At 38.4% G+C, this 26,572-nt stretch overlaps 1 protein-coding gene across 1 annotated transcript in view; it reads left to right on the top strand.

The window, feature by feature from the left end:
- arhgef10la (Rho guanine nucleotide exchange factor (GEF) 10-like a) overlaps window positions 1-26,572 on the top strand; it is a 138,876-nt gene that overhangs the window by 78,603 nt on the left and 33,701 nt on the right. Inside the window, exons 14-15 of the mRNA XM_037678961.1 lie at window positions 1,836-1,957; window positions 24,637-24,723. Of these exons, the coding sequence (XP_037534889.1) occupies window positions 1,836-1,957; window positions 24,637-24,723 (209 nt within the window). The remainder of the gene's footprint in view (window positions 1-1,835; window positions 1,958-24,636; window positions 24,724-26,572) is intronic.

The following is a 26,572-nucleotide window of genomic DNA, read 5'->3' as shown; positions in this document are numbered from 1 at the left end:
GTGTTCATTCATACTCATCTGCTCACACAGACTTATGTTTGTGCTGCTGTTGTTCGGCGTATTGTTTTTGTACTACTAGCGCTTAGTGCATTCTTAGTTTAGTGTACAGTATTTCTTACTTCATACCTTAGATCTTGTTACTATTTTTCTTTACAATTTATACTTTGGTTGGATGTAACTGGAACCCTGTGAACACAATGTTGTTCCACCACATGTATCACATGTAGTGAAAATGACCAATAAAGAAACTTTGACTTTGACTTCAGAAAATAGTAAAAGGAGAGTTTAATGAACTGCATCATGCCAATCAGAAATAATCTGCTGTAAAACGATGAGTGATAATCCACCTTTTACCAGGGATGAGAACCAAAGTATCCATTCACAGAGCTGCAGCTGTTTTATGTCAAGTTTCTAACTTACCTTAAATATCACAGCTAAGCAGTCCAAGTTTCTTATGCCTGTAGAAATTAACCGCCTACAAAAGATTGAGTTGTCGTCTGTTGTAAATTAAAGATTTATTGTCAAGACTGTCTTTGTTAAACATTGAAAATTCTAAAAGCATGTTTTAACTTTATCATTTTATGTCACGGATGATAAAATACCAACGTTATCATTTCAGTTGCACATGAAGTCTGAAGTGATCCTCAAGAGACACAAACTGAAAATGTATTTGTTTTTTGCTTTGGACCCATCTTCTTAACTTTAATTCAAACAAACAATATTTCAATAGCTTTTATTTAATTTTGCTGTCTTATAAGTATTTTATTGTCTTTTTTTATTATATTTTGATTTGATTGCATGTTTTTTATGTTACATTCTTACCTGGTTTGACTGTTGAGCACTTTGGTCAACCCTGAGTTGTTTTAAATGTGTATATAAATACAACAGATGTTCAAATTGTCATTGAAAATTGTCAAGTAAATGATGAGATTAACAATGGGCAATAATTATGTTAATATTTCTATAATAACTAGGCAATAATTAGGCACTTTCTGTTGCCACCTCAGACCTATTTTTTAAAACAATGTTACTAATGTAAATTTCTCATGCAGCAATGCACATGTATATTAAAATGTGCACAGCAAACATTTGATCAATGGCAGCCTAATCATCTTTGTTCATGTGTGGGGATAATGCAGTATTTGTAGATTTTTTTTAAGGCTTTACTTTGAAACCAGTACATTTTGTGCTGTGAAACAGTTTAGCTCTTACTAAATCTGGAGAAAGCATTTTTCAAAACTGGCCCATTGAACTTTGAATTAGAGGAACCTTTCAAATCTTTGTACGGTTTCAAAGTGGTGTGCTATGTTTTCTGCTAACCATGGAAAGTGTGCACTATCATTGCACCTTACTGAAAGTTTTCACTAACCATGCACTATATGCTAAGAAGCAAACTGTGATGTTTTACATTTATGCACTAATAATTTTCTACAAATTAGAGTGGACTGTTCCAATTACACTCTGAGAATTCATTGACAACTTTGTCAGATACCATAAAGGTGAACCTTTAAATCTGATGCACCATCAAATATTTACGTCCTATAGCTCAAATCTATTTTACCGTTGATTAAGTGTAGGCTTAACCACTACTGAGTATTTACAGGGCCTGACTGTGCCTCTTATAACTAGGAATCAGCCTCTATCTGATCATATTCACAGACTCACAATACAAATCATATTGTGTCTAAATATTGTGTTTTGTTTGATGCGGCTTTTGAACGTTTTAGTGTTGTAAGGATAAGGTACATACAGTTGGTAAAACAAGTGAGTAGACTAATCTGTAAGTGAATGTGACTAGTTAGAATGACTAAAAAAAACTTTTCTTTTTATTTCAGGAGAGGAGAATTCCGCTGGCTGGTTGTGGGGGGAAGATGACGGGAAAAACAGGGCTCCGTTCTGGTGTCCGCTGCTTGCCTGTCACATGCCTGTTTTTGCCACAAAGTCTCTGGAGAGAAAGGTAACGATGCCATCATCACGGAAACTTGAACTGATTTTACAGAATAAAGTTTGTAGCTACATGTCACAAGACCCAGGGATCATGGAGGACTCAGAGTTCAAAATTAAGCAGGTAAGAGGTAGAACTTAACCTCATCTTTATCTTTTCATATCCATCACAGGATTCCTTGTCCAAGTCACCTTACCCCGGACAACTGATTTTACTCTAAATACCATAAAATTGTTCTCTCGTTATCCTTATTGAAGCTATTTATCCATTAGAAATGTATTTATTATTTATTTAAACTTTAATAAAATGTTCTTTTGTTGAACAAAATGATGCATTGTAGTCCTAAAAAAAAATCCACTTTGGTTTCTTTCTGGAGCATTTTCCAAAAGGTACTATTTTTCACCTTTGAAAGGCTTTGCAAACACCAGTCTTGTTTTTTTTGCCTTTCTGATAATGGTGTACTTCTTGGCTTTGGTCCATGGAACCCTACTGTGTTCTTTGTGCATGGTAGCTTACAGGATGAAACCACCACTCAAGGTCAGCCTGGAGCTCTTTAAACATCTCATGTGCCATTTTTCACCTTTCACACAAGACTTGGCAGATTTAAGACATTGATTTTTTTTGGTAACATTTAAATGTATTGGTTGCAAAGTGTGCCATATATTTATATAGTACAGTAGTCCCTCATTTATCACTTGGTATCCATACCCTGAAACCCCACAATAAGTGAAAAACCATGAAGTAGGAATAGTAGTACAAGTAGTAAGTAGTATATACATACATATATGTATATGTATATATGTTTTAAACGCTTCCCACACTCATGCAATATTCTAAACAATGTTTCTAAACTAAAAGATCTAAAAGAGCACAGAATGTCATGATTTCAGCTCTCTGCCTCCGTTCTGCCACGGTCGGCCACGCCCACTTCTCTACATCAAAACGGAGGTCACAGAGGAGGGAGGAGGAGCTGCAGGAGAATGTTTCTCCTGCAGTGTGGGCTGCACAAAGGTGCAGCAGGTGCTAAATAATTTTAAATAATTAATTTTAAATAAAAAATTCCCTGTTGATCACGCGGCTCATCCATCAGTCAGCCAATTGTGTGTCATATCTAATCCCATTTTGAAAAAACGTGATAGAGGGAGTCTGTGAAAAACGAACCACGAAGTAGCGAGGGACCACTGTAATCTTTATTTATTGTTCAATGTAGCCCATGTAAATGTCATGTGTTGGGCCAGTTTCTGTTATTTTTACCCATGCTTTTATGATCCTTGTATAACAACACATGATATACCCGTATTAAACGAAATTAGATATTTTGGAAGCTGGATACATTAAAAAAAGAATAAATGAAAATAACATTTAATGAGACTTTTGCTGTTAATGCTTTATTTTTGCATGAAACAGTGATGCTATAACAGTCATAAATAATACACCTAATTATGTTTTACCTGCTGCTTTTAAGTGCTCAAATCACCATTTTTACACAAGTATGCTAATTATAGTTTAGCTGCCAATAATTCAATGTTTTAAGTATTTCCAACCTAAACACTGATTCATTGAATTTATTTAAATCACTTTAAATTAGTCAAATGAAACAGTTTGATTTTTAATAGCATTAATGCCCTTTAGACAGTCATGGCAGAATTTTGCTGATAGTAGAAAATTGTGTTATAAGAGTTGATAATGTGTCACTTCTGAATACATTTAAACCCTACAAGCTTTGACCTTAGAATATAAAAATGCACTTTATTTGTGATGATGTCGCTCAAAAATACATAGACTATTGGAGTAACAAGGTGACATGAGTGGAGCTCTTCAAGTTGCTGCCTGAAGAATTTGGATCGATACAAGCTGTTAAGAGCTAGAAGCTTCCGATATTTTAAACGGTCAGCACAAGTGAGGGATAGACTTACAGGGTTTTAGGAGTCGATGGGAATGGTTTGAAATCAATTTTCAGGGGCTGAAAGATGATAATTCTAACCACATTTTCTATAGCTATGTTGTTATGGCTCTACTGAGCAAGCTGGGTGGTAGGGTGGTCAAATTACCATGTCCATCAGGGTAGAATGCTATAAAGTGATCATGTAATTACCCTAATGGTAGAGGAACACCTAAGCATTAATCAATGTTCCAGCATTAAAAATCAAATCTATGCACCAACCCGTAGCCTGCTAGCCATATGGACAAGCGAGAAATGTGAAACAGCTGGAAGTCCCAAAAGTCTAGCTTTGACAAAAATATACGGGGTTTTCCCACAAGAGTTTGACAAGATTCTGAACCCTTCTGCAAAATCCATGTGACTAGAAGCTGAGCCAAGTCAATTAATATCTTTTGAGCCAGAGGGACCCTGTGGTCTGTGAGCATCTTCGTATATTCTCTGCTTCACTCACAAATAAATGAAGCACCTGAGCGCACCACTGAAGGGCATAACAGTCATGTCAGTCACAACTACGGTTGACCAGATATTGATTTGTGTACCTTTTTTTTTTTTTTTGTGCAAATAATGACACCGTGCGTGCATGTTTGCTTTCAGAGCTTGTGCGGGGATTGCGTTTCCAGTCTTGTGGCTCTGTGACGTGCAACATACGTGATTCGCCATATTTATGTCAGTGTTAGTTTGTGGAATGGCACTTTTTTTTGCACATCTACAGAATGGTGTGGTAATAAAAAAAACAAGGTCTAGTTATCATAAAACTGAGGAGGTATGCAGCATTTCTTTCCCGTTTTTTTGATGAAAGAGAAGGTAGAATTAAATGGAGTGACTTTAAGTCCTTCATGCAGAGCAGACTGTGATTAGGGGCTTAACTCAGCTGCAGTCCCTCCTTTCCCTCTCTGTGTCTCCATCTTTGCCTTAGCCACTGCCTCTGAGACGCACACGCCTCCCTGTGCCAAAGCTCCACAGCTCTTTCTTCAGCTCTCGCAGCTCCTCTTGGCTGCCTGAGTTACAGTGAGTAGAACGGATGAAGAAACGGAGGCATAAAAGAAATCCCAGATTAAAAGAGATGTGGCCAAAGGGGCCAAAACCATTTCCGTCAAAAATAAAGTTTTACAGCAGCAAAGCATGAACAACATGCACAGGTCACCTGAGGGAGCTCAGTCCACTGCTGGATGTGTGCAGCTCGGTGCACCCCGGTCCTCTCAGTGGGTGCTACAGAGGGCTACAGGGCGAACTCGTTAGGCACCGGAGATAAACCTTATCACAAGTCTGCTCAGCGAGATCAGTGGGGGTGGACTGACTCCTCTCAATTTACCGCTTTCATTCTCTTCCTTTCTTCCCGTCTCGCTCACAAACAGGCTGAGAATCAGGGTCTATCTTGGTTAATAGACAAACCACATTACGGTGGTCTTTGTTGTTTAAAGAGTCGTAGCACGCTCTGTTTCGCTGCCCTTTCTGCCATTTTGAAAGATGAAACAGAGCAGGTTTGGCAGTTTGCCCAAAGGAATGTGTGAGGTGGTTGGGTTAAGGGATTAATAGGAGAAACTAAAGCTGAAAGGGTAACAGACTTTTACACAGGAGGAATGACTGTTAAATGGAACAATTAATGCTCACTTCAGCAGCAGTAGTATGTGGCAGTTGATGTTAGTTTTTTATCATAAAACTGTGCTTATAGCTCGTTACAGATAGCTCAGAGTTTAACATATGTTTTAACAGAAATATTATATAGATATTTATCCATCTTTAGCGTTTGTTTGTAAAGGTACTCGTATGAAAGTATGAAATCAAGCATTAAAAATTTATGTTGAACTGTATCCAATGGTGCAGTTTGAAAGAGTTTACTCCAATAGCTTTCATGACATTTTGATATGCAATTTTGAAAGTGCCATGCTGAGCGGAAACCAAGTACTCAACTGTGTGAGAATCCAAACCGGGTCTGTCCCTGAAACCGGTCCGACACACCACCTCCGACGTCAGGTTCTCTTATTCCCAGATGGAGAGGAAACTCGCTCTAACTCAAATAAATCAAGAGATATAATTTCTGTTTACAAATTTAATGTTCATTAAGGAAAAAGTTACAGGTTCAGCGCTGAGGCGTCCATCCAACTCGTCTTAACCCGGAAGCGAAAATGGAAGCCCTGTGTCACAGAATGCCCCAGCTTATAATGGCCCTTGGCTCCGCCTTCACATCTGGGAGCACAGCCTATCAGAGTGTATCAGTGGACTATGTGTGACATCATTGGTCTTATCTGTCTGTTTCTGAGGGTGAAAAATGGGTGAAAGTGCAAATCTAGCTACGTGATGGAAGCCAGCAAAATAAAATAAAAAAAGACTCCTTATTGAGTGTGGACCCTGGGAAGCTCACTCAGAGCAGCTGGGCCCATCTCATCTGTACAGACTCAGGAATTAGTCTGTCTCTGTGCAGACAAGACCAGGGGTCTCAGCATGATAAAGTAGGATAACTAACAACTGAATATGCCAAAAAAAAAAAAAACTTAGTTAATTCATTCAACCTTTATTTATATAGGTTCGTTCCCACTGAGCCTCAATGACTCGTTTACGAGAGAGACCAGTTACTTGGAAGCTTGAATCATGAATGACCTATATTAGGCTAGCTATAGTCTGTGTAGACGAACAAATATTGCCAGTAAGGATAACAGTCGACCTACTGGCAGTTACTTCAGCTGTTTCCACAGGTAAAAGGAAACTTTATTTAACCAGACAAAGCCCACTGAGATCACAGATCTCTTTTGCAAGGGAGGCCTGGGCCTGAAGGCATCCTAAACTTACACGTTTTCCACTGTGGGAAGAAACCGGAGTACCTGGAGAAAATATACACATACACAAGGAGAACATGTAAACTCCTCACCAAAAGACCCCAGGTTCAAACCGGGGATTGGACCCAGGACCTTCTTGCTGTGAGGCAACAGTGCTAACTAAGCCAAGTCGTTGTGATGCCAGGTAAAAAAACAAACAAAAAAAAAATGAGTGTGGTAGTTGGCAATTAGTCACAAATATTTTGCTGACAATTTTTTGAATTTGCCAGAAGTACATGCAGGAAATGCTTGCATACATCATCCTAACAAAAGCCTTTTTTTTTTTTTTTTTTTTTTTTTAGCTTGAAGCCTACAGACCAATATTTGGTGTGGTAATGAAAGCCAATAAGCTGACAGCAGAGCAAGCTGCTGTTTACCAACTGGCATCGCATAGTGCGTTGGGAACAGAGTGGCTTAAATTACATACCTGTCTGTATCTAGACAACACATATTTTCTTGTGGACAGTAATTCTGTTTATCAGCTTATTCAGCAAAGCTCTGGAGAAGATCAGAGTCTTGTTGCTGTCCTGTTTCAACCGTTCTCCAAGAGTTACACATGCAGTTTATTTGCAGTATTTTATGTTGAGGGAAGCGGAATCTCTTGACTACATAATAATTCACAGAGGAATGGACCTCTTGTGCAACTTTAAAGGGGTTATTTTAGATACAAAGGATGCGAAGACTAAAAGGGATGCTAAAGGGACGAGTTTCCAGGCTCCGTCTATGAGGCATTAGACTAGAACAGGATTGGGAATGGCTGATATGCCAGAGCTCATAAAATACCTTGGGGGGTTTCACCATGTATGCTTTGAAGTACAAAATGACAAACTGGGGAGGAGTTTGTGCTGCATCAGGGTTAGCTTCCGTTCCTTATTTTCTGAGGGGGTATGCTTCTGTGTTTTATTTGAGAAATTGGAAGGGTCTGTTTACATCGCACGCTTAATGCACTTCACTAGTCTAGGTAGTTCACACAGATTGTCATTATTGTTTATTTTCACGTATTTTTCCCTCACTTTAATACTCTCTAATTAGGCCTGGGAATCCATTTTACTGCATGTGTTTAAGGTTGTTACTTTCCTTGGCATCTGTTGAAATTGCTTTCTATATGTTCACTGGGGTCCGAACTTGTTTACTTGGCTCATTGGTACTTCAGGAGAATGTTGTGTATGTTCCTCTTACTCACCGTGTCATCCATCTTCCCTGCTGATGGAGTGATAAGAGAGCAGCTCTGAGCAGTCAGCTACCATGTGAAAGTGACTGCATGTACAGAAAATGAGCTTGTTGAGGGGCATCGTTGGCAGGAGCAAATATATTTTTGCTCTTGGCTGCATTTATGACATTGTCTGGAGGATGACTGATTTATGCACATAATGTCTCAAAGCTCTCCCATTCAAAATAAATGAAAGGGTTACATGTGAAGGCTGTGTGTGAAGCACACCACAGATGAGACAGTATGTTATGAAATATGGATTAAAAAGGAGAAGGACAGTGTGAAAAGGTGGCCTTTCCCTCAAGCAACATCTTTCTGATGATTTATTTCCTCTTCCTTCTCCACACTTTTTCTCTTTTTTTAAAAATTCTAATTATTTAAGCTTGGGGCATCAGGTTGACACATTTTGCGATGCTTCTCCTTGTTTTTTTTGTTTTTTTTTCTTAAAGGGCGTTTTCTACTTTTCAGAGTAGCACATTTCAGCTACTCTTTTATTTTTGTTTGATGCCACGACATGGATTAAAAGCTTGTTCTAACCACATATTCACTCAGATGCACCAGCTTTATTTTTTGTAACTCTGCAGTAATGTCCTTCTTGTGAACAGCCAAAACCAAGAATGACATAATGTGAAACTATTTAAAACTGCCTTTGGAAAGCACATTTTTCCTTCTCAGATATGGACCTAATCAGAAATCACTTTTCACTTTTATACCTTTCAGAATTTAGAACGGTTACCTTGTACAGGATTCCCTTCACTGCCATGGTCAATGTAATGACACTGAAGGACATTGACATTTGATATTCTGCACTATAAGTGGCTTTTTCACATACAGTTCTTCAATATGTTGCTAGAAATGATGCATCAGCTTCTTATATAAGAACACTTATACAAAATATTGATGTATTTGTATTTTGAACAAATGTATACATTTATGACAAGACATATATTTTATATCTTCAGAATTATTTCATTGTATTCCCTTACATTTTAGCTTTTAGTGTTTTTGGATAAATGAGGGCACAAATTGTATTGTAAAGCACTTTGAGGATCTTGATTAGATAGAAAGACGCTATGTAAGTACAGTCCATTTACCATTTGCCATTAAGGTTCGCAGTAGATGCAGATAACGTATTGAAAACGCCACTGCAGTTCTCAGAGAATTAAGAAAAAACTCATGTGTTTTCTATATTTTAAATAGACAGTAAAATACACATTAAATACAAGATAATAAACCATTTTTTCCCCCCTGCATAGGTTGTGAGTTTATCACAGGACTGCAAAGTGACAAACAAACAATCATTAAACATGACAACTCTGAGTCATCAATAAACCAAAAATGTTTGGACTCTGGGAGGAAACCAGAGTATGAAAAATCAGAAATGCCATGCATGCTCAGAAAAAAAAAAAACATACAAACTCTATATGGGAAGGCCTCATCTGGGAGTTAAACTTGTGATGTTGCTGCAAGGCAGTGTGATGCTAACCAGCTGTTCCACTGTGCATCTCTGCACAGACTATAATGTTCTATAAATCTTCTACAGTGTGCATTTTAATGTAACAATACAGGTGCATCTAAAATAATTTGAATATTGTGAAAAAGTAAAAAAAAAAATAGAAAGATTGTCAGTCATTTCAGAAACTGAACCTCATATTACATAGATCATCATGCATCATGAAGGACCTCACTCACCCAGCACACACACTTTTTGCTCCGCTCCCCTCAGGAAGGAGGTTAAGAAGCATTAGTGTAGAACCACCAAACTGAGGAACAGCTTCTACCCGGAGGCTGTTAGACTCATGAATGTCTAACCAGGATAATCACTGTGAAAAATCACATCATGTTGCTGCTGATCTGTTTCATGTTGCTGCTGATCTGTTTCATGTTGCTGTGTTCATGCGTGCTCATCTGCTCACACAGCCTCATCTTTGTGCTGCTGTTCGACGTATTGTTTTATGCTACTAGTGCTTAGTGTATTTTATTACATTTTTCTTAGGTCATATCTTGGATCTTATTACCATTTTTCTTTTGCATTTTAATACTTTTGTTGGATGTAACTGGGACCCTGTGTCCACAGTTTCGTTCCACCACATGTACCACATGTGGTGGAATGACAAATAAAGAACCTTCAATCCTTGAATCCTTGAATAGATTCATTACACATAAAGATAAACATTTCAAGCCTTTATTTCTTGTAATTTTGAGGATTATGTCGTACAAATAATGAAAAAGCAAAACTCTGTGTCTCAGAAAATTAGAATATTCCACAGCCAGCCTTTGGTACCTTTGTCAGTGTGAGCAGGAACCAAGTCCTGCTGGAAAATGAAACCAACATCTCCATAAAGCTCGCCAGCCAAAGGAAGCATGAAGAGCTCTAAACTGTTCTGGTAGATGCTGCGTTGATTCTGAGGACGTCAGAAAACACAGTGGACCAGCATCAGCAAAGGACCTGACTGTGGAAACTTCACACTGGACTTCAACAACGCCAATTCTGGACCTCTCCACTCTTCCTCCAGACTCTGGGACCTTGATTTACCAATACTTTCATCTGAAAAGAGGACATTGGACCACTGAGCAACAGTCCAATTCTTTGCCTCCTCAACAGGTAAGATGCTTCTGACGTTGTCTTTTGTTCAGGAGTGGCTGGACTTGAGGAACGAGACATTTGTAGCTCATATCTAGGAGTTAATCAGCTGATTAGGGTGTGACACCAGGAGTTTACAATATTCAACCTCTTCACTATATTCTACTTTTCTGAGACACTGAGTTTTTTTAATTTTTTTTATTATTTTTAAGGCATAATTATCAAAATTACAAGAAATAAATTATTGAAATATTACACCCTATGTGTATTGAATCTACATAATGTATGAATTTCACTTTCTGAAGTGACTGACAAAAGATTTTTACTTTGTCACAATATTCTAATTTTTTGGGATGCACCCGTATGAACCATATCATTTGATCATTGTTTATTTGTTCGGGAATAGCAAAAACATTCATTGAATTCATTAATTTGTCTACTTTTACAATATTTTAGACTCTTCGGTTTTGTAAATTTAGGCACCACCATTCTCCCTTTACAAGAACAAACCATTGCTGCAATGATGGAGTTCAAAAAGGGCAGATAAGCTTTTGACATGCATAATATCAGAAAGCTGAAGTAAGTGTCAATCAGAATTCTCTTTCTGAAGCTGGAGCACTGCAAACCTGTCTACAGAGCTTGTCTGACTTGGTCCTTATGGTCACCGTGACTCAGCTTAGCAAACTTAATGCGAGGCACACCAAACCCGTCACTGTCAGGAGAACAGGGTACAGTGACAGCACACACCCTCTGACTGCTTAACATTCTCGATCAAGAGGACCTCACACTGAGGTCAGGACACAAGTCAAACTTTGTTATTGTCTTAGAACAACTCTGAGGAGTTGTGACACTTTCCAACATCTTGGCTAGTGTACCAGGACCATACAATGATCAGGTTTTTGCACATCTGAATATATACTCTGCCATTACTAAGAAGCACCAGTGCCAGGGGTTACTGAACTTGACTAGTAGTTAAAGGACAAATATGCTAGGTTGGCACAGTCCATTGTAAAGAATTTAAGCAACAAAAAAATTGGAATAACCAAAGATATGAACTTTGAATTAATACTCCTGATATTGGGGTCCGAGATGGGGCAGAGGCAGGGCAGCCAACTCGGGACCCAAAAGCCCCAGGTTCGATCCCAGCCATTCCCACAGGCCATGGTGTCTCTGAGCAAGACACCCAATCCCCAACAGCTTCCCAGGTGCCTACATAGCTGCCCACTGCTCCACCTGGGTGCATCCCAGGTGCTATGCGTTAAATGCAGTGACTAATTTTGCCATTGTATGGGAACATGCAATGATGACAACACACATCACTTACTATTATATAATTCTAACATGTTCAAGGTTACCAACAGCAGGTTGATTAGAGAATATCATATGAGGAAAAAAATGACTAGAATGTGTTCACAACTGAGGAGTCTGTCCAGTTTTTGTGTTTTTCCTAAAAGCAACACCATCTTTTCTCTTGTGTGGCTGAACTGCCAACGTTGGCATCATGTTTCAAGATACGTATGTGAATTTGAAAAAAAAAAAAAAAGTAAAGTGTGTTGAAATGGTTTGTGCAAACACTAAAAATTCTGTTTTAGCAGCTACAGTATATAATGACATCCAGCAAAGTTACCCTTTGTATTGATGAAGTGAATAGTTAGTTAAAATTATGTATGGGTATTTTAAGACATTTCACATTGAATATACTGTCAGTTTTATTGTTATAATGTACACTAAATGTATTTTGGATTTTTTATTTATTTCATGTTTTGTTTTCTGAAGATGTTATCTAGCTCTCAAAATGGATATCATTTTCTCATTTTTACTTCCATTGCCAACAGGGGGCAGCGTAGCTCTCATTTATCTTTGACAAGGAAAGCCACGCCCACTGCCTTGGCACTGAGGTCATTTGCAATGGGCCTGATCTGTTTCTGTGACAGTTAACATACTAATTACAGGAATCATAGACACTCAAAGCATGCCTCAGAGTAAAGCTTCTCTTGCCAAGGGTTTCTGCTTGTTCTGTACTTGTCCAGATAGCATGCAGGAACAAATTAGGCACCCAGAAGGGAAATACTGCAGATCTGCTAAATGTGCTAATTTGGTCACATTCTTCCTCTGCGATAATGCATCAGTGTGGAGAAGACGATAGGCAAAATCTGCTTCAGTTCAAAGAGTGGGGACAGAAAATCCTGTTTCCTGTCGACGCTGGACCAGTTGTATGTTGCTGTAACATCTTTTATCTTTAGTCTGTTTTGCTAGTAAGTCTTTAATTTTATGTTTCACACAATTACCATTATAAATAGATGCTTTTGTTGTTGATCTGAGTCAGCAGATTCAAAGTAGAGATTTTTTTTTGTTGTTAAACAAGCTGACACAGTTTTCTGAGATTTTAGTGAAACGATTGTGCCATACTTTGGTAAATACACTTGGTGTATGCACATCACTGTAACAGACTGGTGATTTCTCCAAGGTCTAGCCCACCTCCTGCTCATTGACTGCTGAGATTGGCCACTAAGCAATCCTGAAAAAGACAAAAAGGTAAAAAGATGGATGTATGGATTATGCTCATAATCTACACAGCAGCTATATCACCCCTTCTGAAAAGCATTCTTTATAAGCAGCCTGTTTTCGTTTCATACTTCATTGCCTATTCTGCCCCTTCTTTCTAGGGACTTTTTCTCTTGAGGCTGTCAGGCCGAATTTGCCCTACTCTTGCTTCCTCTAGCATCCTCTAGCCTTGGATAAAGTAGATCAGCTGTTCAGATCCCATATTTAGACCAGAAACACAGTTATACAGTGTATGTGACCTGTGCTGAGTGAGCAGTATACTGTACGAATCTTTGCACAAATGCTGCAGAGACATGCTTCAGTTTTGTCACTGCATCCTTCTTTGAGTATCGTACATGTTGTCACAATCTAAAGTGAAGGTTATCACATTCAAGCTGGTACTCTGACATAATGTTTGAAAGAATGACCAGGGCAGGGTTATATGACGGGTCACACAAGGTTCTTTATTGTCATTCACATCGCATGTGGTGCATGAGGTGGAACGAAATTGTGTTCTCAAGGTCCCAGTTATGCCCCAAATAGCAAAAATATAAAGTATTCAAAGAACTGCATTAAGCATTTTAACAAAAAAGTCATTTGAAAAAGGAGAATTAACAATTTAACTATAAAAACAATGCGACACTTGAGCTCTAATGGTAATATTTCTGAAAGTAATGGAAACAAACTCCTTAGAAGTATCTACATATCAGCTTTTTTTTTTACCCCAGTAATCATTATGAACTAAAATAAAAGGAGTAAAAAAAACATTTCCTAAATAATACAATTGTCTGTCTCTGAAGTTCAGATGAAAGAAGTTAGAACGAATTCTTCTTATGGTCACAGTTTCTTAGCAATAAGATGGCTCAAGTTGGAAAAAAAATAGTTTGAAGAAAAGTGGTTGTTACACACAAAAAAAATATGTTTTGCCTCCTCTTCCTGGAATATTGCCCTCATCTATAAAGTCTATCCTCTGGGCTCTTATGTGCTTTGAGGTGCTATACAGCCAACAACCGAACACTTTCTCTGCAGAGCTTTGGTCATCCATCAATCACATCAAACTCAAAATAATAATCAGAGAGGGTCTCAGACAGTCAGTGTCAAGCAAAGGATGGAGATAATGATGGGTAGGCTGGATGATTTGGAATGTGATGCATAGTTTTCTTCTTCAAATCAAAAAAGCCTCTCTGAAAAACACAGTTTTAAGTCAAGCCATCCCAACTGAAGGGCTATGATTGTAATTGTTGGTTGTGACTGCAGACACTTATATGAACTAATGTAAAGTTTGTATGTTGAAGACTATAAAAAATGAGTGTGAAGATATTTCAAAATATAGAATTGTGGCAATGGGCATAAAGTGTGATGCTTGAACAAGCCTTTCCGAAACATCTGTTATTTGTAGTTACAAGCACCAAGCAGGACACCGTAGCACTGGAATCCAAAGAAGGACGGATTTAAGAGGTGCTCCTTGTGTAGAGCTCGGACTGAGCCAGCATCAGAGCTCCGATATTAAGGATTATAGGAAGCCTTGTCAACTCTTCTGCCTGGGGTTTGGGGTTTTATGTTGACAAACCATTGTATGAGTTTCCGTCTTTGAGGTTGGCAAAGATCACTGATCCAAAGCTTGTCCTAGCCTGGTTCAGATGTCCTCTGCCTGCCCCTGGGAAAATAGAAGGAATGATGGAAGAAGGGATGGAGTACATAGAGAAGTTTTGGCCCTTAGTCCTCTTTTAAACCTATTAATGCAGGGGCAGTATGCTGCTTTCATCCAGAGTGCCATGGCTGCAGGAGTCAGTGGTGAGGGTGTGCGTGTCTGTGTGCGTGTGTGATGATAGGGCATAGCAACATAGTGAATTTGCATCACATTTGTTAAGCGTCTTGCAGTAGTGAAGGACACGAGGAAGAAAATCTCAGTCGAGTCATGAATACGAGTTTATAATGTCCTACCAATGTCAGGCTGTGCCTCAGAGCGAAGATATGCAAAACCTCTCTCTAACTTCATTCCACTTATTGCTGATATGATCTGTAGCACAGCCAGGGGAGGCAGGGGATCGTTACTGTACAGACAGTGGTTATTAAACTGTTGGAGATGTCCTGAGCAGGTTTTAATAATAAGATGATGGTTTTGCTCCATGTCCTAACCTCCTCAAAAGGACATGACACAGATCCAGGAAGAGTTAAAAATCAGGCTGTGTACTTAGTTCCCTCATGTAGATGGTTTAATCTTATTGTCTTGAAATGACTTTGAATACTCTCTGTATATTACAGGCCTGCAAGCACAGCAGGTGGTTGCCCCTTTGATCTCTGGCTGTAGATGCTAGTGGAATTTAAATTTCAGGGTGACATCTAGCACATAAAATCATAACATGAACTGCAAGTCTTTACTTTGATCCTGTTGTCCTTTTGTATTAGGTTCACTGGAGACCATGATCTATTGGACAACAGATAACCAGCAAACATGTTACTGCTTCCATATAGGTCATACATGTTCATGTCGTCAGATAAGGTCTGTGGACATGCACAGGTGTGTATGTGTGTGGTGTGAAGGCTTGTCTATTTATGGTACGCTGGAATCATCCCATTTCTTCATTTTTATGAGATTTTAATGGAATAAGATTTAGATTAATTTAATTTTCCTCTCCTTATCAAGTATTTCATTTTATAATGTAGACGGTCAGTAGAATGTTGAAATCCTCATTGTGATAAAATATAGTTAGGATGGTCAATTTCAGAGTATGTCTGTGCAGATTTGAGTCATCCAGATAATATATTCCAAAAATTGAGATTTTTTTCATTTAGTTCATCAAGAGATTTGAAGTCTAATCCCAGAGGTAGCTCTTACTGGCATTGAGTAGTTGGACACATTTAACCTCCTGTTTGGTCATTATCACATTTAGGGCTGTGCTATTTTGGCTGCTTGTTTGTATATTTTCCACCATCGCACCTTATGATCGTGGTGAAACTACCTTTGATAAGAAATCAGTCCTCCGTTATATGAAGCTTAAGGCTGATACCAAAGATCACAATCTCTACTGAGTGAACTTCAGTTTGATATTCTTCATTCTTCTGTCAAGCCATATGATTTTTTTTCTGTACAGAGAACGAATGAGTAGGTCAACAAGATGCATCATCTCACTGACCCTCAATGTATTAAATTTAAAAACTCTGAACTCTTTTATTTATAACAAGTTTGAAAGTCTCTTAGACTGAAAATGTAATATCTTTAAGAGTCAAAATAAGGCATGTCGCCCAGTTGAACTTTTTTTGTATATATATGTAGGCCTGTCACGATAACAAATTTTACAGAACGATTGTCTCAGAAATTATTGCGATAAATGATAATATTGTTTGAAATTTGACAATAATTAGTAATTATTGTCAAATTTAAGAATAAATGTTTTCTATCTTATCTAATTTAGTATTTCATTGTTTCTGACTGAGTTTATGCTTTATGTTATTATTTCCTTTACTTTTGACACAACGTGATCTGATTTAGTATTTCATTGTTTCTAATTATGTTTTCGGTTTTATATTTTTATTCCATGTGCTGTAAATATATCTTGCCACTTTTTATTTGATGATGTGATATTTTTGTTAAGCACTTTGGTAACAGTTTCTGTTTTAAATGTGCTCTATAAATAAATCTGACTTGACTTATTTTGTTTTGCATGTAGTACCTTTTTCGACCACCGGATGGCAGTATTAGACTGTTCGAACCGAAGGATGGATACTGAGGGAACAAGCAGTGTGTCTCTAAGAAAAATGTGCTTTGGAGCTTTAACAAAACTTGAGTGTCCCCCCCCCTCAAGGTCGGCCTGTTAGCTTATTTTGGGCAGACTTTGCAAAGTTTTTAAAGTTGTAAAACCCAAAGTCTACATTAAAATATTTTTTGTTTACTTCTTGAGTTTGGGCAGCACAACTGCTTAGTGGTTAGCACTGTTGCTTCACAGCAACAAGGTCCTGGGTTCAATCCCTGGTTTGAACCTGGGGTCTTTCTGTTCCACTCTTGCTTTCGTTGGTTTTCTCCAGGAACTCTGGTTTCCTCCCACAACCCAAAACATGCATGTTAGACAGCCTTCAGACCCAGACCCCCCTTGCAAAAGAGATCTGAGATCTCAACGGGATTTGTCTGATGAAATAAAGATAAATACATTTTTTGAAAAGTGATTTTGAAAAACGTCATTCAGATTTTATTATTATTATTTTATTCAAAATTAACAAACAAATCTGCAAATGCATAGTTGTTGATTTTCCCATTTACTGTTATTTAGTGTATCACTAGTTCTAGTAGGTTTTTAGATGTGTGTTTTTTCTTCGGGGTATCTAGGGACATCAGCATGAAATACTTTTCCATTATACCTGCCTGGAGGCAAGTTTGGCACACCTCAAACAAAGAAAGAACAGCTGTCTGGAACTGTGTCATTTCTGACAAATCACATGATCAATCAAAGCAGAAAGGGTCAGGAAGAGGGACACCTTAAAGGGAAAGGAGCAACAATGAGGTTTTTCAAACAGAAGGTAACATAAGATGCCACAGCAGTGTTACAGTACAAAATTTGTTTTTTGTCACTACTGAAGCATTCAAACCTGTGAAGACCCTGAAATACAAAGTCAAAGTCATTTTGAGGGCCAAACACATTTACCTCATCATCCTAGTAAATGAACTTTGAAAATCGCTTCATGCTTTAATCTTATTTTATATCTGTGGACATACTATTGTTGATTTATGGTGATAGTCTTGCTCTGTCTTTTTTCCTTTTAGTGATAGTTTTTCATTTCATTTCTATTTTATCAAATAGCTTGTTCACCTCCTTAAGCAAGATGGATTTTCGTATGCCATTCCTTATTTTAGTGTAGGCCCAAAGGTACAATTAATTTGTTATACAGGTATTAGCAATTTGTAAACATGTTTTTTTGTTTAGAAATAATGAAAAATATAGTGTTTGTACAGTTAGATAGATCCACAGTTGACTTTTTTTCTCCTTAGAAAAAGCTAGAGTATGAGATGCTGACATATGTTTCTCTCGTTTACCAGGTTTTCCAGGAAGCTAGACATGCATTTAAAACGTGACAAAAGTAAACAAAGATGGCTCACAAAAACATTTAATTTTAAGTGCGTACACATTCATTTTAAAAACAGATCTAAGAACTTCTTCACGAGAAAAAAAAAACTATATTGGAGGTTTTTCTCCGAGGGACATATGCTTTGACTCTTTTCCTGACTGACTTCAGCAGGAGTTTTGCGTGCACCAGTAGACTTCATGCTGTTGAGCGGTTGAAGCGAACTTGGGATACATCGTGATCGACAGATGGTTCATCCACTCACCTGACAAATATTTTTGAAAGTGCTTGCCCTTTTCCAAACACTTTCTAACAAAAGCTTACCAGATGGTGCAGCGTTTCAAACCATCTGGTGCATCTGGTAATAGACGATACACAGACATGACAAATTATAGAAAAAACCCTCAGATATTTTCCGCTTAACTTTTTTTCTCTTTACTGCTGTGTGTGGCATTTTGTGGCAATGTGATCATAGAATACCACTCAGAGGTCTTTTACAGTAAAGAGTGTGCAAATTATTAATTTGTTTTTAGTGATCAGCCTCATCCTGTGATGGAACATTATTTTTTAATGAGAATGTTCTCAATTGGAATGTCGGTGCTCCTATACATAAGTCTTATGAAGCACAGAAAGGTTTACAAAGGAAAAATACATACAAAAAGACGTTAACTGTATGTGGGCGGCACGGTGGCACAGTTGGTAGAGCTGCCACCTCTCAGCAAGAAGGTCACCGGATCAAATCCTGGTCTGGGGGACCTTTCTGGGTGGAGTTGCATGTTCTCTCCATATTTCCGGCACTCCGGTTTCTTCCCACAGACCAAAAACATGCATGTTAGGTTGATTAGTAGCTCTAAATTATCCCTAGGTATGAGTGAGAGCGTGAATGCTTGTTTATATCATTTGTCTCTATGTGTCCCTGTGATGGACCAGAGACTTGTCCAGGGTGTCCTCTACCTCTTGCACAGTGACTGCTGGATATGGACACCAGTGACCCGGAATGGAAGAAGCGGGTAAATGAATGGATGTATTTTTATGCCACTTTCAACAAGAAGTATTTTTTAAGATAACATTTCCAGAAGATTTCTAGTTTCTCACTTGAAACTGGCCCAGATGACATGATTTAACCTTTTTGTTTTTGTTTACGTGGATGATTGAGCTTACAAACCTTTGTTTCTGAACTACTTTGGCCTTGGTTGACATCAGGCTTTTGCTGTGAGTAGCAAGTTGGCCATCTGGCCTAAAACATTTGATAGTTGTACATGATGATTGATGGGTGTGCTCTGTTTGCATGTGTTAAAAGCCTGCTTCTGAGATTCCAACAGGAGGTTAGCTTGAAACGCAGAAATGAAGGCTACTTATGGGACAAATCTGGTTGGCCGGCCGTAGACTGACGAAGTCCTCCGGATGGGAGATGAAACTTTTCTCCCTTAAAGAAACCGGTCCAGATGAAATGATTTAACCTTTTTTGTTGTTATCTACCTGCATGATTGAACTTACAAACTTTATTATTTCCAGATGAGTTCCCAAGCCCTTTTATTTTTTTTATTAAGTTTCCCTCTTATGTAACTTTAATAGTTAAAATTCAAATCGGTTGAAAAAATGCAAATGAACAAAAATGTTATTAAAAAATATGTCTTAATTATCATGTAGCAATAAGACCATGTATGGTTTTTAATGATCAAATTCTAACTTGGTAACCTGAGCCGTAACTTTGCAAAGTACAACTTTAGTTGCTTTTCAGGTATGATCACCTGCAAGAGCCTGCAAAGTTCTGGATATAATCAATTTCTAGGTGACTGTCAGTTGACTGTTCGGCTGTCCTGCCTGTAGCCTTAGGCAGTGGAGTTGCATTTGGGAGGGAGCGCCAGCGCCAGTCAATTACCAGTTAATAAACAGTGGAAGTTTTCTATTAGTGCTTGTTAGTGCGTGTAAAAGATTGTTGGTATGTGGAATTGGAGGAAGGGACTGTGACTATGGAATTATGGAAAAACGTAGACATTTTTTGATTTTTCTGCCTTTAATGTACTTCACTCTCTTCTCTTGAACACATGCAATTTATTAAGATAATATTTCTATTAGATTTTTTTAGCAATCTATTCCATACAGTATAAAATGTTTTCAATCAATCATAATAAATAAATGACACAAAGAACCTTGAATCCTTGGTTTTAAATCTTTTGAATACGCCTGAATTGTGTGGTCAGGAGTTTCACGTAAGACATTATTATATGTACTGTAAAGCATTCTTTCCAATAACGCTAATATATGAGTATGATGGAGACAAATAATGCAATTTTAGTTGCAGTGTTTCGTGTCAATGATAGTATCACAGGGTCCCTAGTTAATATGATGCGTAGATGATTTTTGGAATGCAGTTGTCACAAATCTCATGCAAGTCCTGCACATATCAGGAAAAAAAAAACACAAAAACAAATGATTTTACAGTGCTTACAGAGAAAAATTGCTGTAAGGGAAAACAGTGCACGTTGGTAGCCTTGGGAATTGGAGCAACCTTAATTGGATTTGGGGAAGCCATATTTACCAAGGGAGCACTGCTGACAGTCTGACAGCCAAAAGCATGAATCATTAAAACTCTTCCCTGTCATATTAGACCACTACCAATAACTTGTGCTACTTGCTTTTGCTGACATACTGAGCCAAGGGGTGGAGCAGTGGTAACTTGGCATAGTCTTTACAGCACTTAAGAGACTTTGACAATAAATTGTTTCATCCTTTCTGTTCCCATTCTACAGGAATTTAATTACTTGTTTTAAATTTATCTTCCACAAAAACAATAGAAGCTTACGTGCTAAGGATATCTAGCTCGAACCAGCATATGAGCTGACAGGCTCTTGGGATGCTGGGTGGGGCAGGTTGTCTGTCAGCCATTGGGTCAATGGTAACTAGCAGCTGGGAGGCCACTCTGGCATCACATCAACAAATCATGTTTTAATTAGTTCACCTGCCCATTTCATTCCCTTTTCTGCTCCATGTTCCCTGCAGTCTTTCATCAAATCTCCCTCAGCTGGCTTACATGCTCACCTTCGTCTCTCTGCCCCCACACAGGAGAATATCCTCAGCCTCTCTTCCTCATACACTTCAGCTATTAACACACACACACAAGCCATTATATAAACGAGATACACAAAGACTTTGAGAAGCTTGGATGTCATTGATTTTTAAATGGGGCCTCACTGATACCATATTAGCTTTGGGATTGTCAGTGATATGGATGTTGCTTTAGGACCACATTTCCTTTGTGCCCATCAATGTAATTTGCACATTCGCAGGTGGAAACAATCTCACAGGCTTTGTTATGCCCACCTGTGTGCTTTCCATTGGCTGCCTAAAGTTTGATAAGTGGACCAGCATCCTATTGTATTGATTAGAGTCACTGCTGGTGTTGTAATGGTAACAGCCCCTTTGTTGGTGACTTGCTATATTTTATGTAAGGTCTTTCTTTTTTACAATATGTTGTTTTTCAAAGCAGTTTTGAACAGTTTTTATTTAGAAAAGAAGAAAAGAATTGAGTGCATGCATTTGAAAATGACTGAGATTTGTACTTTGTGTATATATATATATATGTGTATTTGTGTGTGTGTATATATATATATATATATATATATATATATATATATATATATATATATGGGGGAGTGGTGGTGCAGAGGTTAGAGAAGGTGGGCCTGTGATCAGAAGACCGCCTGTTCAAGCCCCGGCACCGACAAGATCAAAAATTGTGGGTGGGGTAGGTGAAGCACCCACACCTGACCCCACCCTCATTCATCCCACTCTGGGCCCTTGAGAAAAGGCCCTTAACCCCCACCATCTGCTCCTCTGCGTGTCTTAGATAGCAGCTCTCTGCTTCACACAGAGGGCTGTGGTTGCGTCAGGAAGGGCATCCGGCATAAAAATAACTGCCATGTCTTTATGTGACTTAGTTCCCTGTGGTGACCCCTGAAGAAGGGAGCAGCCAAAACAAAAATAAATATGTATATCATTTTAAGTTTCCATCCATTATGTTTACCTGCTTCTTCCTTTTTGGGTCACATGGGTCACTGGTGCCCATGTCCAGCTATCACTTTGCCAGAGGTGTGGCGGGGTACACCCTGAACAGGTTGCAATTTCATCACCGGGCCACATATTATTTTATATAATTTTCTGTGCATGTGCCAAAGTATATGCAGCCTGTTACAGTCACTCCTGGTCATATTTCTATTTTTATGTTTTGTACTTTTGTCTTTTCCTTTAATACTTGTTATGTCTACTTGTAGTACTACGTTTAAGCCATACCCTCTCCAAACATGTTTGTGTGGTGTGCTTTGGTCTTTCTTTCACTGTGGAATTGCAGTACTCTTTTTACTTTTCCACTCTACCATGACTCAGCAAAACTGTATTGTGTACGTCCTCCAGTGAGAGAGTTGGTGGTTCGATCCCACCAGCAGTCACATGTTGAATTGTCTTTGGGCAAGACACACTGAACCCTTCATTGCCTCGGATGTGTTTGCCATCGATGTATGATTGTGATCTAAAGCACAGATTAGTCTCTTTAGAATGATTTGTTTAGCTTTGTAGAGATGTAATAGAGTGCTGTATGTACTTTATGTGTGTGTGTGTGTTGGGGTAAATGAGGGCACAGGCTGTAGTGTAAAGTGCTTTGAGTATCTTGATAAGATAGAAGGGCACTATATATGGTAAGTACAGTCCATATACCATTTTGTTTTTTTCAAGGTTTGCCCAAAACAACTAGAATTTCATCATTTCCCAACAACTCTGAATGAACAATATGCATTCCTTCATGTAATGCCATGCCCTTAGATAATAGTGATGTACTTGAAATTGAGAATGGTTCTTTTCACTTAAGCTTACATCTATATATCTATTTCCTTGAATGCCATATGAAAAGTTAGCGAAATTGCTCCAACATAGATACATCCCACTTGTATTGTCAGACTGACACTGCAATGCGATGAGATACAATGCTATCAAGTCCAAGAAAGATTGGCCTACAATGCTTGTCAGTCTCAGGTGACTGATAAAATCCATCCACCAGCTGCCAACGCAACCCACTAGTGTTTCAGTCCCTCTGGTCCATTGCCACTCTCTTTCTTTTAACCGTGGTCCTTTTCCATATAGGAAGCATTTATGTCTCTTGCTTAATTACCTATCAAAAAACATTTCACTGCTCTTGAGGAGAAAGGAGGGAGCGAGAGACAATAGGCAGAAATAAAAGAAAAGGAGAAGACATAAAAAAGGTGTGAGCGATGAGAAACAGAAATGTGAATGCAGGAGATTGATAGAGAGGGTGCGCTTTTCATCTGTGCAATGAGTTTGACTAGATGGGGATAGACACGAGAAGAGTGGAGCAATTGCTTTGCAGTGCAGATGAGAAAGGCAGCTATCTGACCAGTATCCCTTTTTATTTAGAGTTTACAAACAACTCGAACCGGTTAGAAAAGGGGGAGGATCTTTGCCAGGGGTGGCTATAAATTACGTGTGAGTGATGCTTGCTGCCATTGAGGACGACAGTAAAAGACGTGCAGTTCTCATCGCTGACACTTTCCTCACTCTCACTCTTTCCTTTCTCAATTCCACCAACTCAGCTGCTCCTCGGCCCTATTTATCCAACATCACATAATTATGTGTTCCTTCTGCCACATGGACTACCATCAGCCATATTCCAACGTAATCATCACTCCCAAATAGAAGGGCTCCTTGTTGGAGGTTTATGTACCAACATACACACATCCTGCACTGTACATGTCAAACCCAGTCATTTTTGAAAGTGATTGCTGTTTTTTTTATTGATTATTGTCAAACAAATGCCAAGATTTAACCAGTTATACCTTTTAAATGAAGTGAAGAGAAATTTTCATCTCTATTTAGGTTTAAGATTTTAAGAGTATAAAAAAATTAGCATAATTTATTTACGTATTAAACCAAGCCTGTTATCTAACAGTATCCCGTCCACGGGACACTGCTATTTCTTCTGGGTTTGCAGCCTCATAGCATTTCAAAAATCACACTCTCCGCCATTACAACGTTTTTATATGGCAGCCTAGACCCTCCCATTTTGATTGACACCACATTCGACCAATCCTGTCATAAAAGGGGTTTTCCTGAGCCAATAATATCCAGAGAACGTCACTTAGCTAATTTGCACTTCCGCCCAAGCTTTCTCGAATATATCTGTTTGGTCAACCCTGACACTAAATCTAAAACCATAGATGTGTAGCTAACAAAATGTCTGACACGGCAATATATGACACTTTGGGGTTTGTTTTGTCAGGAATCTACGAGCTCCCTGCGTAGTCAGTGTTTCATCGTTGCGTAAAATTTGGCAGCAAGCTACAGTCTGTGCGCCCTTGTGCGCAACAATGTTTACAGTACTTTTTGTCACCAACGGATTGTCATAACATGTCAAAACGGGATATATTTATTCACGATATATTTATTGACAGTTATTTATTAGGGTTAAATTATAAGTGTGAACTGCAGATATAACAATGTTTTGGGTTTTTTTTGTCCCCTTTCTTGTAGCTTGAAACTGCCCTCCACAATCCTGTTCACTGTTCACTGTTGGGCTTCTCTACAGCAATCACTTCCTTACCTCAAGGCTACCTCTGGGTAAGTTACATGCAAACACACTTTCCAGTCGCTGTCATCCATGCAGAGCAAACCAAAAGACAGAGGTTTTTATTTTGAGAATATGTTTTAGCTTTGAACACAGTTATCGCTACTATTCTAACATCCTCCCATTAAGGAGGCTAAAGAATAAATAAATAAAAAATCTGCAACCTTGTTTTAATTGTAAAATGTCTCCTGGAAGTATAAGGGCCAGTAGTAAACAACAACAATGCATAATTTATGAACAGGTTAATTTGTGCTGCCTCACTATTTCTGCACTTGTAGAAATTCAGCTAAGTTCAAAAACACATAGACATTCTGAGTAAAACAAAGAAAAAAAAACTATATGCTGCAGAAAACTTGCTATCAGTCTGAAAAATTCAAATGTTGTTCTTCCACCGTTTGGTGAGGCTAAATATATATATATATATATTTATTAAATATACTTTTTACCTAAGCGTGGCTGCATCAAAAGTACCTGCAGCGCTGAGTGTACAGCTCTGAGTTGAAGACTTGATGCTGTTCCAAATGACGTTATTAGCCCATTTTAGCATTCTGTTTTATTTGTTTTTAATTTGAAGTTATTTTCATTTTTGATTTGTAGAGAATTTTCTGATTTAGAGTTCTTGTTTAATATGTTTAATATTCTCACTCATAGATGATTTCATTTTCACTTTAGGTCTTTCTTATAAGAATTGTTTAGCAGTTATGTTTTTTAAGCAGTGGTCGGCACGGCTCCGCTAATCCGCTAATGGCTAATAGCGAAGCTAAATTTTCATTTAGCTGATTAGCATTTTTGCTAACTTTGGATACTGTTAGCGGACCAATTAGCTCTGTTAAATTAGGTTCTGCTAACTTTAAGGACACTAACTAAATTCATATGTTTATTCCTTTCTGTTGTGGGTGTGTCTTGATGAGTCCGTTAGGCATGCTATTTCTTGAGTACCTGTACACGTGTCAAGATGTGATTGGTCGATGCAACAGCAGCGAGCTGAAAAGCATTAGCAAAATAATCAAACTAATATCAACAGGTTTGCACCAGTCCCACCAGTCTTCAACTGGAAGCAGACAAAGACGTGATGCAGCTTGGGTCATTATCATTAGCTTCTGCTAATTTTTTACCTGTTTAGTGGTTAAATTCAATTCAATTCAATTCAAAAATACTTTATTAATCCCAGAGGGAAATTAAATGTTGTTGTAGCTCATTTTCCTTGTTTCATAAAAGAGTTGTTCTAGATGTTGATGGTTGTGGGCGGGAAGGATCTCTTGTGATGGTCCGTCTTATAGCAGATCTGAAAAAACTGGCCACAGATGTTGATCTGTTTACTTGCACTTGGTTGGCCTCCTGGGCTTCAGGATCACCTGAATGTTGGGCAGAAATCCTCCCAGGGCAATGGCCACTCCTCCCAGCAGCTTGTTGAGCTCCTCATCGCTGCGGACAGCCAACTGTAGGTGCTGATGGACGATCCTGTCCTTCCGCTGTCATGAGCCGTGTTTCCTGCTAGTTCCAGGATCTCAGTGGTCAGGCACTCGAGCACAGCTGGCAGGTAGATGAAAATGCGTCCACAGAACATCCTTTTCAACTCATTTGAAATTTAGGGCTGTAGTTGAGATATTACTCGAGCTTTTGAGATGTTAATCAGCTGCTGTTGGTTGTAGAAACTGCCTTGTTGCCATGGTTACGCATCATAACAAATGTCCTAAACTAAAAAAAGTTTCAGTAAAAATCCTTCCAGCTGCACAGCACCCGATACCAGAGGAAACAATCATCCAAAAAATGTGATTTACATTCAGAAAAAAGAGGAATTAAAGTTTCCAAAAGCAAAATCTCAGAATGAAAGTAACAGAG

This window comes from Nematolebias whitei, chromosome 7 (genome assembly GCF_014905685.2).
Source record: "Nematolebias whitei isolate Nwh7 chromosome 7, NemWhi1, whole genome shotgun sequence".
NCBI lineage: Eukaryota > Metazoa > Chordata > Actinopteri > Cyprinodontiformes > Rivulidae > Nematolebias > Nematolebias whitei.
Note: the sequence above shows the minus strand (reverse complement) of the source record. Positions and strands in the feature narration are given on the sequence as shown.